Here is a 14,603-nt window from a genome sequence, read left to right as displayed (position 1 = left end):
ATGTGGAGAATGCAGTTTAATTCATAAACAATTAGCTCAGCGTACTGACTGGAGTTAGACATCCAAGTTGTTCTAGACTGAAAAACATCACGATACCGCATTCTTGTAATACAGGATGCTGCCTCCAGTAAATGGTAACTTGTTTTCCTCTTGTCCTGTATAAGCTGAGGCCAGATCAGAAATATGCAGCTGAGTATGTACTACAAATTGGAATGAATTTGTAATAGACTTTGGCGGAGGAAGAGTCCAGCAGATGGGCTGTAACTGCCATGGAAATCTCTGAAACTCATAACTAGGCATTGGAAATAATAGCATATGATCTAGTCAATAGTTGGAAGAACATGTGGAAATTACTTAGCTGTGCCCCAGGTTTTGCTCAAGAGAGGTGTTTCTACATCTGGTGGAAGTCAGCCCTTAAACCAGCTAGGGTCTGCAAGGAAGTGGATGGATATTCTATGGATGCCTATATGCCAGAACTGATCAGGCTAAGAGTGTGATATGCCTGAAACTTTTGAGTTGTCTTCCTGGAAAGAAGAACGTGAGAAAAGCTGGAAATCTTGGCTGCACTCAGGAGTAAGAAGAGGCTTGAGGAAAAAACTGAAAATCTGGGAGGCCTCACCTGGAAAAAAACCAGCAGCCAAGTAACTTTTCCACATAAATATGGGGAGACTCTCATCAGGCACTAGCAATGGGCCTTAGTACAGAACAGGGTGGGAAATCACCTGGCGAGATCTTGGTGAAGTACCAAAAACAGGCCCCAGAGAAGGGACTGAATACATTTGCCCTTAAGAACAGCATTCTGTTTTGTGAGTTTTGTGAGACAGGTATATTAATGAATGGCATTTTCATTTTCACTGATCTGAGTGGTCTGCACTGGAACACATGTTGAACTGATTACAGGAGACGTGACTGAGACACAGAAGCCACTTCAACTGTGGGATCGCAGAACTAAACCTTTTCTCATAAGCAAGCTGAAATAAAGTACTGTATAAATGATAGAGAAAATAGCAGAACTGTGCCAAAATGTCCTGGTTTTGTTAAAAAACAAGTTTCTCTTTTAGTGAATTTGCCTGTCAGCTAAAGCCTTCATATTAGCTGCATTTTCCTGGAAAACCAGATACATGTTTTGGTAAACATAGCAACGGGGACGTGATTTGCTTGTGATGGCCAGTAGTAAAGCCATCAGTTGTAGCTGAAGTTGTACCTGCATCTCAGCACCTCTCTTGTTGCTGTTTGACATGCTTTGGTTATGAAGCAACATTTTCAAACATTACTACTGATTTAGAGAAGCTGAGGTCAACATAGTGTATGGCAGCAGTGTAGAGCTGCTCAGCAGGACAAGATTTTTAAGGCCAGATGCTTGTGTTGTTGTTTCTTGGTAGTTCTGTGACACTGTGCTGTCCCGTGTTCTGAAATAAGCCAAAGGCAAAGAGTGCTTCCAAAGGGGCAGTGCTTCTTCACTTAGTCTAGATATTTGAGTCCAGCTGTTTCCTACTAGCATCTCTTCACCATAGTAAACAGTAGGACAAAATGGGTCTGTAAAATTAATTGTGAGAGCCTGACCATTGACAAGTTTAAGATTTACTAAGCTAGGGCATAGCTTTTAGTCTCAGAATTCAAGGTAACATAATGAATCTATCTCTTCATTACTGTTTCTGCAGAACATGCTGCTGTTTGCTCTACAGCTCCTCACTTAGCCACTGAAAAAATCAGTATTTGGGAAGAATCATAGAATCATTTCTGTTGGAAGAGACCATCAGGATCACAACCTAACTCTTGAACCATCATAAACACTTGTTTGCTTTAAAACACTGCACTGTATGTTGTAATGGTACACACAGATGAAGGCAATAAAACTCACCAGTTGTTCCAGGTTATGCCATTCCTGCCTGAGCATCAGACCCTCTCATGTGAACCAATTTTGCAGTCTTCAGGACTCAGTTTGCCTCAAGGTTGTTGACAAACTAGCCAGATGACAAACCTGGCATTACTGATTTTATACTTGATTACACAAATGATTTCTGGGTCTGAAATTATAACCACATGATGTTTCTATCTTTCATCTTATGTCCTTGTGTCTTCAAACTGTGATCAGTGTTTATCAGTGAATGTACAATATGACTTAAGTAAGTGACCAGTATTCTGATTGTCTAGAGTAAATATACTTGCAAGAAATTTCAGTGGCCTTAGAACAACAGTGTAAAGAGATCAAGCATGCTGTATCCCATGGCAAGAGGGATGATGCCACTGGAGCAGAGGATCAGGTAATGGGATTTAGTTTCAGTCACTTACTCAAATTTAGTTTATGCATAAGCAGTTAGAATAGCTTTGTACCAGAACGTTTCCTTAAAAGCTATTGTGCAAAGTGTAAGAATTAGCAGCTAAACACTGTACACTTTCTTAATCACCAAAGTGCAAAAAAAAAAGTAACACGGCCTTCACCAGTTTCAGTGAAAGTGGCTTTTCCCATATCCAGTGACCTTAGCAGAGAGAGATATTATACAGTTAAGCTTTTTATCAGTTGACGTCAGTTTCTGGTCTTTCTAGATTTGGGTAACCTGGTTTTACCTCTTAGGCATCAAATGCTGTGTTATCTTAGTTGTCATGTATGGGGAGAAGACCAAGCAGTCTTTCTGAGCTTTATGTCTATTAAGCCTTTGCAGTGGATTCTTATGGATGCTTAAGGCAGACTCTTCTTGGGAACTAGACCCTGCTGTCACTCCGATTCTTGTGCCTGCAGGCATATATATGTTATTTCAGCCTGGTATACATCGAAGTGTATTGACTATGCTTGTTATTGCTGTCTCTTTCTAGGCTTGGCTGGTTTTAAAGTGCTATGTGGCAAAGACAGGTGCAGAAATTGAAAGAGAACATGGAGACTGGTGACTTAGTTCCCCATTTTTCAATGCAGTCCCTTGTTTTTCAGTGCAGGGTTTTATGTTTGGCTACGACACTGGTGAAACTGAGGAATGTATGCCCTTAACAGTTCTCCTGGCATACAAACTGACTGCACTTATAAAGGTTCTGGAACAGAATGGAACATGGCTCTGGATTAGACCAGATGGGAAAGCACAAGTTTATAACATAAATACATAGACCATAAGAGTGAGAAACAACATAAATAATTTACCCTGTCTGCTACTAAATCAGAATTCACATTTATCAAAAATGGTGCTGTCATTTTCAGGTTGCAAGGTGGTGTGAGTTTCATAATGTATGTTTACATGTAACACACATGACTTGTTTAAACTTTTCTATCAGTGTCTTAGCGGGTTGCTTCAAATAACATTTGTATTTTCCTTCTTTTCTCCTGGAGATTAAGAAGACTAACAAATTACTCACCACAGGTTTGTTTTTTTTTTCTGAATAAATACCATTCCAGAAGCATGGACTGGGATAATGCTGTGGTTCCTCCATTAAAACACAGCTGTTCTTGATTCAAACCTCGTGTACACTATATTGGGTCAGTGGTTAGAGCCACTGATGGCTGTGTTGGAGAGCTGAGTGGATGAATCATTGAATCTACTGTAAGAGTGATGCACTTTGGCAGTGTCAAAAGCAGTAAATTCTCTGTCTTCCAAGCTATGAAATCTGCAGGAGAGGAAAGGAAAGTCAAACATGGCATTTCAAAGACAGAAAGGTGTTTTAGTCTTAATTTCTGTTGCCTAGTAGAGATGAACTCCATTGAGTAATACTCCTGTTGTTGTTGCAGTGTCCCCGTGGATTGTGTCCCTAACTTTTGTCAGCAGAGCAGAGAACATGTGAATAGCCTCCTTTATTTATATTATATACATCCAAGCATTTCTGAAGGGTGTTAGAGCAGAGAGGACTTCTTAGTCTGCAAGAAAACCTATATACTTTCAAATCTCTTGTCCTATTTTAACTGAACTTGACAGGCTGGACTTCTTGAAAATTTCATGACATACTGAACTAATGGAGAGAAACTCTCTTTCTCCTTTTAAGGCAGCAAACATACTAGTTCATCCTTTGTTAAACTCTGTGAAATTGACATCAGAGCTCAAGCTGGCAATAGGTACCAGCAAGAACTTGACTTCACACACAGAAGAACTGCTTTCTCGTTTTGAGCAATATGGATTTTAAAACTCCTGTTCTAAAATGCTATAACATGCATGTTGGCTATCTTATTATTTGAGGAAAATGCGTTTAATGATTCATTTATCTTTTAAATCCAGAGCTATTAATATAATTCTAGTCTCTATATTCCAGAGGAATCTTCAGTCTATTTGACTCTGAAGGGAGAAATGTCAACATGTTAGCGAACAGGAAGTTTCTTTTTTTCATTAGCTTCATCCATAGTAGAAGGCTGTATCAATATTCAGCTAATACAAAAAGCTATGCGGATGAAAATCTGTATTGCAGAAAATTACTTGGGTATACCATACTCTGTATACATGTAGAGGTATTAGTAGCTGTTCTAGAAAACAATTTTTTCATACAGTGAATTTGGATGGGCACTTCCAAAAGCCGATGCTTCTTGCTGGATTAGGTGATGCGAAATTAAACCTAAATCTTTCAAAACAGCATATTTTCATTCAAACCCAGACTAGCCAATAAGGGAAGAAGATGAATGAAACAGAAGTGCCAGCTTGGCTCTGAAAGTGCCTTTCGTATCTTCCTGGTCTCAGAAGAGATCAAAGGTTTCTACATGCAAAATGAAGACACTAAATTAAGAAAGTTCCAACCTGTTCTGTTTGCTTTGTGTCAGGATTAGCTTTGTGACCCACGCTTTCTGAGTACATCACAAGAGCAGCTGCACAAAAAAAATACAAATCTTGGAGATGCATTTAATCTTACTTCTAAGATGTACTTTTGAAACAGATTTTCAGCTGTGCTGAACCCAGTAAACCCTATCTAGAGCCATGTAGACATTACTATATTTGCCATTTTCCTAGCTATATTTCAATTAAACTCTATACAGAGAAATGCAATGTAGAATGCTAATTTATTACTATTTAATTTATTCAATTCCTAAGGAGCTGAAAGCTGGAAACTCAAGTGTATATGTTTACTACATGCTAGTAGACAGAATGAAATTTTCATTTAATAATTCCCTGGTTTATAGCTCTGCCCTGCCTTGACCCTATGATACAAAAGGAAATCCCTTCTTTACCACCTTCCTCACACCAGAGTTTTGGCCAGAATGATTCTTGGCTCACTCTGGGTGAGGATGCAGGAGGACCAGGACTGGATGAGAGTTAAAACAGGAAGGCCGGAACAGAACTTTTTCATAAGGAGCTCAACCAGCCTTCAGTAGTACAAGGGGACTGTGAGAATTGCGATGCAAATTAGTAACAGATGGCACAACCTTATTTTCCTCTGCTTTTCAACAAGGATGATGCCAGCATGTAGATGGATAAGCCCCACTGCATTTAAGAACTAAAAGAAAAAAAATCCATTGGCCTCTTAGTCTGCATAAATAAAACAAACACATTATTCCTTTTGGCCAAGTATGGTTAAAAACCAGAGTTTTTTACCACACTTTTGTCTCAGCAATAAATAAAAAGGCGAGCCTTCTAGAGAACTGCACACATTTCAAACTGCATCTTACTTAGTGGCCTGCTTGAGCTCTCCAATGTAGTCCTGGATATTTAAAGAGACAAGGTCAGTAAATTATTACCCAGGCACTCTTTTCAACTTTTTGCCCAGAAAAGCTGAATCTGTATCAAGGCCCTCCTAGCATACCTGCAGTAGTTAAGAGTCCCCAATCCATCTTGATTTTTTCAGATGTAACGTTCCTGCTTCTTGTGCTACATTTTTTTCTTATACTTCCTTCATATGTAAGAGATAGTTACTGCTCCTGCAACCTTTCTTGGGACAAACTCCACTGTATGCTATGGCTGTCCTATTTAAGCAGTATCAAGCAACCAGAGAATTGTACAAATCTTTAGGCTGAGCTTTTAGTAACAGACCTTACAATTGGTGCCTATGTGCATACCATTTTTTGATTGAAATTTTGGATTATGTGTGCCAAGATCCTTTCTCAACACTTAAATCTCTCTTTCATGAGTAATAAACCTGCAAACCTTTAAATATAATCAGTTTTCACTAAAGGCTTTTTATTTGCTAATTTTTATACATGAAGAACGGATACATTGATAAAGAATCAAGATTTTCAGACAGTAGCTTTAAGGGCATTTCAAGCAGGCATAAGCCAGGACTGCTGCTGAAAGAAGTAAATAGTCCCGCTGATTTGTCATGCTTGGCTGTTTTTTCCAGCCTTTTGAACATCTCTTCTGCACTGAGGTACATGTGGGGCTTAGCAGTGAAACAGTCAGGAAATGGGCCATGTTAAGACTGGTTAGCAACAACCAACCAACCAACAAACCAGCCATCTGACTTTGATGTTTTAAACTTTTTTTTTTTTTTTTTTAAATAAGAGATGTAAAAACATGGGACTACTGTACAAATCTGCTGGTGAATTAGACCACAGTTCCTGTCTGGTAAAGGCAGGCATCTGGGGGTTCTGGTTGATGGCAAGTTGAACATGAGCAACAGTGTGCCCTGGCAGCCAAGAGGGCCACCCGTGTCCTGGGGAGCATAGAGCACAGCATTGCCAGCCGGGCGAGGGAGGTGATTGTCCCACTCTGCTCTACTGGTGCGGCCTCACCTGGAGCACTGTGTGCAGCTCTGGGCAACATAGGATAAAAAGGATACAAAGCTACTGGAGAGTGTCCAGAAGAGGGCTACGAAGTTGGCTGAAGGGTTTAGAAGGGAAGCTGTATGAGGAGCAGCTGAAGTCACTTGGCTTGTTCAGCCTAGAGGAGACTGAGGGGAGACCTAATCATGGTCTACAGCTTCCTCACAAGGGATGGAGAAGGGGCAGGCACTGATCTCTTCTCCCTGGCAACCAATGACAGAACCAGATAGAATGGCAGGAAGATGTGCCAGGGGAGATTTAGGTTGGACATTAGGAAAAGGTTCTTCACACAGAGGGTGGTGGAGCACTGGAACAGGCTCCCCAAGGTGGCAGTCATGGCTTCAAGCCTGACAGTATTCAAGAGGAGACCAGACAACACCCTCAGACACATGGTGTGAATTTTGGGGTTGTCCTATGCAGGAACAAGAGCTGGACTTGATGATACTTGTGGGTCCTTCTACCTTGAGAGATTCTATGATTACAGGACAGTGAGGGAAACACAAGTTGCCATACCCCTGTAATTTACACAATAGCATGAAGAGCATCAGGTTTGTAGTTTATGGAAGCTGATTGAGAAACACGACTTAAAATATTTAACTACTTGTGTGGGAGAATGTAAGCATGGCTACCTGAAACCTTATGGAATTTGGGAATGTCTGGGATCGTCTCAAAATGATGGCTGCTGGCAGGAAGCAGATTGCAATAGCAAAGAGACATGATTTTTTGAAGTGTCCTGACTAGCAGTATTCTTTCTGAGACAAAACGTTTTGAGCTTTTGGGGATCTGCTGTCACAGGTCATACAGGCTTATGCAGGAGATACGCCTTACAAGCTAGTGATCTGCCAGTGCGTCAGCCTTACATCTAAACATGCAGCTAATGTCCTGTGCAGACTGTAGCAATTACCAATATTTATGTCTCCACCACGCAGGGGCACACTGAAAAGGCAACACCACCGCGTTCTTCTGTGCATTCAGGTGCAGGCAGTGGAGATGGAGAAAGGGCATTGGAAGGAAAAGAGGAGGAGGAAGATCCCGAGGACAAAAGAACAGTGAAAGGATTATAGCAATACTCTGCGGGAGAAATGGCCACAACACCAGAGTGTCATCTGCCCAGGGTTGAGTTACTGACTCGATGAACCTGGTGGTTACCGCCAAGCTCCTAAGTAATCGCAGTGGGGAAAAAACCGCTGCTGCCTAGCGAATAGCGTCCCTTCTCCCTGCCCGGCTCTCATCCCCAGGCACGGCCCAGCCGCCCGGCTCGCTCCCCCGTGGCGCCCCTCCTTCTCCGCTGTGCCTCCCGGCGCCTCCCAGTCTTCCCCGGGCCTTCGGCTCCTGCAACACCCCACCGCGACGGTGACTCGTGGAGCGCTCGGGCCCCACCGCCTGCTCTCACCCCGCCACCCCAGCGAAGTGCCGCCTGCCACGCGAGAAGGTGAGCTCCGCCCCTCCGCGCGGCTGCAGGGGCGGGGCTTCCTTCCCGGCGGGGCGGAGCAGTCCGTCAGGCGCCCCGGCTGCCGAGGGGTGGGCTGGGAGGAGGTGGCACCGTGAGCTCATAAGTGACGCAGCACTCCCGGAAGCAGGCCGGAGCGAAAGATGGCTGAGTAGGCGTCTTGTCGTCGCTGTGGTCGGTAGCTTGGAGGAGCCACCCCGCCCCTCCCGCCGTGCTCCATTCCCTGGTTTCCCCGCCGCCGCGGCCACCGCTCCCTCTCCCCCGCCGGACAGTGGCTGCTGGAGATATGTCGCTCTTCCAGTCTGCCCTGGATTTCCTGGCGGGCCCCGGCTCCCTGGGGGCCACCAGCCGCGACCAGAACGATTTCGTGGGGCAGACGGTGGAGATGGGCGATATGAAGCTGCGCATCAAGCGGGTCATCGCGGAGGGTAAGAACGGGCGGCGGTGACAGACAGGCCGCGCCCGGGTCGGGCCGGGCCGTGCGGGGCGGGCTCCGCCGCTGCGGGGCTGGACTTGTCGTGCCCCGGCCCTCCCGGCCCCTCTGCCCCGTCTGTTCTTTCCTGGCCGGCAGGGCTTCCTGCTCGGCAGGCCGCGCCCGGCGAGGTGCGGTGCTGTGGGGGCGAACGGGCGCGGCCCGTGCGGCGGCGGCAGTCGGACCGGGTCCGGGCCGGTGTTTACTTGCTGTGTGGGCAGCCGGCCTCCCCGAAAGGCTTGTTGCATGAATTAGGGAACATGGGTGCACTGAGTTGATGTAAGTGCCACGAAAGGTGTTTTGCGAGGACCAGGTATGGGAGCAATAACTGCTGCCTACTGTAAGGATACTCATTGAGAGGCAGCATGTTGCGTGGCAACTCCTTCACTTGCTTAATGATTTAAAATACTTGCACCATGTAACGGAACTCTCAAAGGAGTTTATAATCTATGTAGGACCTCATGGAAATGTTGGATTGCGCATATATATATATATCTATATTTTTTTTTTTTTTAAATGTCAATCTGTAATATTGTGACCAAGGTACAAGTTTGTCTGTACTGCTTTGGGTTGTTTGGAAGACTGTGAAATGCAGGAAAGAGATATTAATCTTTAAACACAAAACTCAGGTGGCTGATCTCATTCTGCATATGGGCTTTGCTGGAATACAGGAATTAAATGGGCAGTTTTCAGTTTCAGTGAATTTTTGAGTAGGCATATTGGCACACTACTTGCTAGTCTGTTTTAAAATAGATGCAGTGTCTGGTGTGTGCAAGCTACTTAGAAGTTAGCAGCAATTTGGATGTTGTGGTCAGAGAAATTACTTTATTTTTTCAAGTAAAAGAGACATTGGAAGCATGTCTCAAAACACTAAAATGTGAATTTGTCCATAGTAATGCAGCTAAATAATTAACTTTGTACAGGTCCTTGATGTTATTTAGGTTAAATATCCCAAAGTTCTATTCAGAGCTCCTTTCCATTATGGAAGTTATTTTCTGTAGTTGATTCTTGTAATTATTTTGTATTTAAGTGGCTTTATAAATAGATGTATTAATTTATTTTTTCCTGAGTAGTGTTTTTTTTTTGTTGTTGTTGTTGAAACCTTAGTGACCATCATGGAAGGAGAAGTTTGATTACTCAAGATTAGCTACTTTAGTTAAACTTATAAAAATTCGCTGGTGTAAAGTGACAGGACATTGGTCTTCACCACTGTCTTCCTAAGGGGAAATAAGTTGTAACTGTAATCCTTCAGCATTCTTGGCATGTGATCTCAGACAAAACTTGGCAGTTTTTTAGGTATTAAATTGCATTTAAAACAGTGCTAAATGTTGAGTCCTATTTTACCTTCAGCCTTTACTTACAGCTTCCTTAGATGCAGTTGGAGTTGTGAGTGAAATGTAAGCACTCAGTGTGATGTGACTATGAGGTGAACGCTAAGTGGACTGGCTGGTGCTGCTGATAGGAGTGACCACAGCAGTGCCCAGGCAACACTGAGGGAAAGGAGGGGCAGGAAGCTGTGTTTGAGATGTGTCTGCTGTTTCGTTCTTGGTTCAGAAACAAGCGCTTCATACTTTGGCTGAAGTCTACTGTTTCCCATAATCTGACACAGGGTTTTTAAAATGTCAGGGGGAAGATGCTGTGTTAGATGTTTTAAAGCAAACGGATGCTTTAAGTCTAGTGTTCTTGAGAGTTTATCAGTAACTGCTGCTTTTGTGTTGCACATTTGCCTCAGTGTTAGGGTTTTATTTCTTGTTTTTTCTTCTGTATTTTACTAACTGAAATTGGGCCTAACTGCTCGCTTTTGCTAGAAAGTAAGACTTTCTAGCTAATGTAGCTAAAACAACCCTTAGAGTATATTCATTATAAATATAAAATATATATAAAATATAGAAGTCCAAGTTTCTTCTGCTGTCTTCAGTCTTGAATTTATCTGTAGCATATAATTTGTTGCCAAAATTGAGCTCTCAACCTGTATTTGACACTTTCTGACACATGCTTGCATACCTTTGACTTATAAGCATTCATTTCTGTACTTACAGATACAGAATCTCTTTCTCTTCTAAATAAGTCCTTTCATGCCAAATTCCCTACTAGAAAGTCAAGTGCTGCTTTCTGAGGTTAGATTTCAAATCCATGGTGAGCTTTTGTTCTGACAATGCAGAGAGATAGCCTTTTCTGTAAGATCATACAGTCTACTTTGGTTTTAGTTGGTGTGAAGAGAGTGTGGATTAACATTACACAGTATCATATGGCAGCATAAGTTCAGTTGTTCTCTCACCTTCCAACTCTTCCAACTCTGTGGCATGCTGCCCGTCTGTGTTGATGCAAATAAGCTTTTGGCTATGCTGTATGCTGAGATACTAGCTGCATAGTTCACTTGGATGTGTTTCCCCATTCATTTTGCAGAGGTAACATGCCAGGGATAGTACAGGACTGGCTGAAAATGTGATGTGCAGGAAGCGGAGAGCAACCCGGAGGGAGGTGGGCTGATGATGATCTCTATCACTGATACTACCTCCAAATGTGTGAACAGGCCAAGTTTGTCACAGGATGGACTGGGTGCTCATAGAATATGGTCTCCTGTATTATCTGCTTGGGCATTTCAGTAGCTCACTGCAGTTAAGAAATTTTAGAGGATGTGGGTTGGGTCCTTTACATGTAGTCTCTACTTGCCCTTTGTAAGATGGTGACTTCAGATGTCGTGGTTCTTTTGGGTCTTCAACTTAAGTGCATAGACTGCCACACAATTTTAATTAAGGAAAATAATAATTGATTGCATACCTAGTTAGTAAATATTGGGAAATGTAGTTAACTTGTACTCTTTCATGACAGAGGGCACTCTCTTGTAAAGCCGTAAGACTTGCCAGTCCAAGTACTCTGTACTTGTGTATATCACAGCATAGGTGTCTGCTCTCACAAGGGTGTCTGCGTACATGTAGTCCAGCTACATGTGATGAGAGTTCTCCAAATACTTAATAACATGTTTGGTTTTTATAGGATTAGGTGAAGGTACCTTCAACTGTAGACTTTGATTCCTTGCTCTTCATGTGAACAGTATTGTGCATTTTTATGTTGACTTTTTTCTTCTTCAGTTGACATTCTTGAGTGTTCTTCCCTTTTGTTCAGGAATGTCAGGATTCCTGACCAGTCTGTACCAAATACTTGAGAGACTGTGAGATAGTCCTTACTGATTCAATGATTGATGCAGCCTGCATGTTTGACCTTGAGGGACAGTGGGGAGAGCAAGTCACCACAACAGGCTTAACAGTAGTTTTTAGAAAATTCTTGTTTCCTCTCCTGAAAGATGACATATTTGCACAGACAGACAATCTTGCAAATTTGTTTTTCAAATGCTAGATGCTGCTAGCTTTCCTATTTGCCTGTGTTGGGCAAATAATCTCTTCTGATAGACCTTATGCTTCTTTACCTGCTTAATGGTGGCACTTAAAAGTGATGAACAAGTAAATATGGGAAATTTCTTGCTCTTTACCTATGCTTTAGAAGGAATGAAGGAATAGGACCTGGTCACTGGGCTGTCAGTGTATTCATTGAGAGACTGATGATGCCAAAGATGATCAGTGAATTACAGAAACTCATTCCTCAGTTCTGCCTAATAGTACTACTCCAATGAGAGGGTAAACTTGATAAGAGAATAGCATGTCTAGTGACATACACTGTCAAGTTCCAAAATTACAAAGAAAGTTGAATTTTTTGAGAATTGTAAATTTTACTGTTGTAACAGCTTTGGTAGCTAGCTAATTAAAGAGAGAAGCCTCTTTGCTTTGTGTTAAATGAATATTTAATAAAATATTTCTACCTCTTACAGCACAAATGAAAAGCAGGATGATGGCTGGATAGCTAAATGAAATTTATAAAACTGCTTATGTGCTTAAAAATTATGTAGTCTTTAAATAATATTCTTCCTTGAATGTTTTTATTGAGCCTTTTTTGTAAAAGCAGATAGCTGTTGCATTGACCGGGTAGCAGAAACAGTTATAGCGGTTTGTAAATTATTTCATCTGTTTGTTGATAAAATAAAAATTGAGTATATAAAAATAGAGAACCTCTATTCTAGAGATTCTTCTCTGAAAATAGAGAACTTATCCATTTTTATGGTCATCTGTGGAACAAAACCTGATACTTTTCAATCTCTTACAAGGATGAAAGGATAAAGGAATCTTCTGCAAGCTTTATGTTATGTGTTTGGTTAGGCTAGGTAATGTTTTTTTAAGGGTTTTTGGCGGGTTAAAAATCAGTAGACAAATCATAGGGGTTCCTGTTGCCACTCTGTGCATAATGTAATGTCCCTACAAATACTCCACTGCCAGTAAGTGAGATTTTATTTACTACTTGACTACTGTTGTTGGGTTTTGTATGTTGAATAGTAGATATGAAATGATCAATGTGTCCTGTTTTAGCTTTATTAAATTTTCTAGAACAGGGATCACACTGGCAGAAAAATAGTCATTAAAAATTTTTGAATATTTGTCTCCTGGCAATTTTGAAGTGAGATGAACCAGTTAAAAATATTGCTCTGTTAGTCCCTTCAAGTCCTTTTTATGAAACACTTTGTATTTGAGTTACTCTGTTTCTTGATATCCATGCTGAAGATAATTGGATCAGGAAAATCACTTTGTCATACCTGCTGTTTAAATTTACAGTTTTCATCTTTCTCAACAACTAATTCAACTGTAGACTGATTACCTTTTGAATATGCTATGGTTTTTGCTTTAATTCTTGAATATATATTTGCTGTTCTATGATGTACAGACTAAGAATTTGATTTTACATGAAATGAGGCAGTGGTATCCTGGTTCAACTTAAGGTATTTATATAAAACAACTTAGGATTTTGTTAGTGGAAGGCAGTGATAGCATGAAATGAGCAACACTTGTCCTTCAGAGTTTATTGAGAAATGTGCTGACTGCTCATGCATGCTAATTGTAATGCGTTTGAAAGGTGTTTCTGTTACTGCTTGGGCCAGGTACTCTTTGGCCTGACAAATATGCAGCAAAAGCTGAGAATAAGTGTGATGTTCTCCTGCAGAAGAGTTGGGGAGTTGTTAGCATCAATTGAACAGTCAAACAAAGATGGAAATTTCACTATTTGTGTTAATACCCTAATGAGCAGATTATTGTGGGGTGCTTGCTGGATCTTCAGATGCCAGTTGTATCTCATAAAACACATTGATTTCATAATGCTGATTTATGTATGGGATAGGTGAAAGAAGATCCAAAAAATGACTTTTCAGACAGTGCAGTGGTACTAGAGAAAACAGTGGAACTTCTGTGCCATTTCAACATCACTTCCTTTGAATAAATTGCAAGTTTGTAATACACCCAGAGTTCATTTAGCCTTAGTTTTTCTTCTAGGTAAGGGGTTTTCTTTACTACATTGTTTTACTTGTCCTGCAATTTAGAAAGAACCACTTGGAGAGTAGACATGGATTTTTCCTCCTCCTGTGGAGGTTGGGACTCTGGCTTTCAATTTCTGCACCATCAAGTCTTTCAGACTTTTTGGCATGAGTTAATGTAAATACTAGTCCTTTATTTGTCCTTAATAGTGAATTTTCCTCTCAATGCAACAATATTTTGCAGATGAGACAAAATGAATCTTCCATGTGATGTGTCACTTTGTCCAGTTGTGGTGCAATTTGAAGGAAGCTCCATGTTGCTAGAGTCGATTTTCTGTACACTGAAAAAAAGCCAGTGAAAATCAGGATTGAGATATATGGAAGGAAATGCCCTGAAACCTCGAAATATATATATCTGGGTTACAAAAAGAAATATTACTTCTGGGTCGTCTTTGCTTAAGTATCCTTGTGCGCTTCACAACTCTGCAAGGCTTTTGTTCTTGTTTTGCATAGAAGATGAACAATTGAGAATAAACCAGGTGTATCGTTGTGTCAAAAGCAGGGAGCAAGTTCTGTAGCACACATTTAACAACCATTTCTCATGTGTATTAATTTCTTATGCTTCCTTTGAGCAACAAGCATGAGCAGAAGAAAAAGAGCACAGAAGAGG

General features: G+C 41.4%; 1 protein-coding gene across 2 annotated transcripts in view; it reads left to right on the top strand.

Annotated features, from left to right (window-relative positions):
• The first annotated feature begins 8,224 nt into the window (after window positions 1-8,224).
• Window positions 8,225-14,603, top strand: part of GAK (cyclin G associated kinase) — a 77,932-nt gene continuing 71,553 nt past the window's right edge. For both annotated transcript variants that reach the window (XM_021290501.2, XM_005504583.3), the window contains exon 1: window positions 8,225-8,536. In XM_021290501.2, coding sequence (XP_021146176.2) covers window positions 8,395-8,536 — 142 coding nt within the window. In that variant the 5' untranslated portion in view covers window positions 8,225-8,394. The remainder of the gene's footprint in view (window positions 8,537-14,603) is intronic.

The sequence above is a fragment of the Columba livia genome, chromosome Z (assembly GCF_036013475.1).
Source record: "Columba livia isolate bColLiv1 breed racing homer chromosome Z, bColLiv1.pat.W.v2, whole genome shotgun sequence".
Lineage (NCBI taxonomy): Eukaryota > Metazoa > Chordata > Aves > Columbiformes > Columbidae > Columba > Columba livia.
The sequence above is the reverse complement of the archived record's forward strand: the minus strand, read 5'-3'. Positions and strand labels throughout refer to the sequence as shown.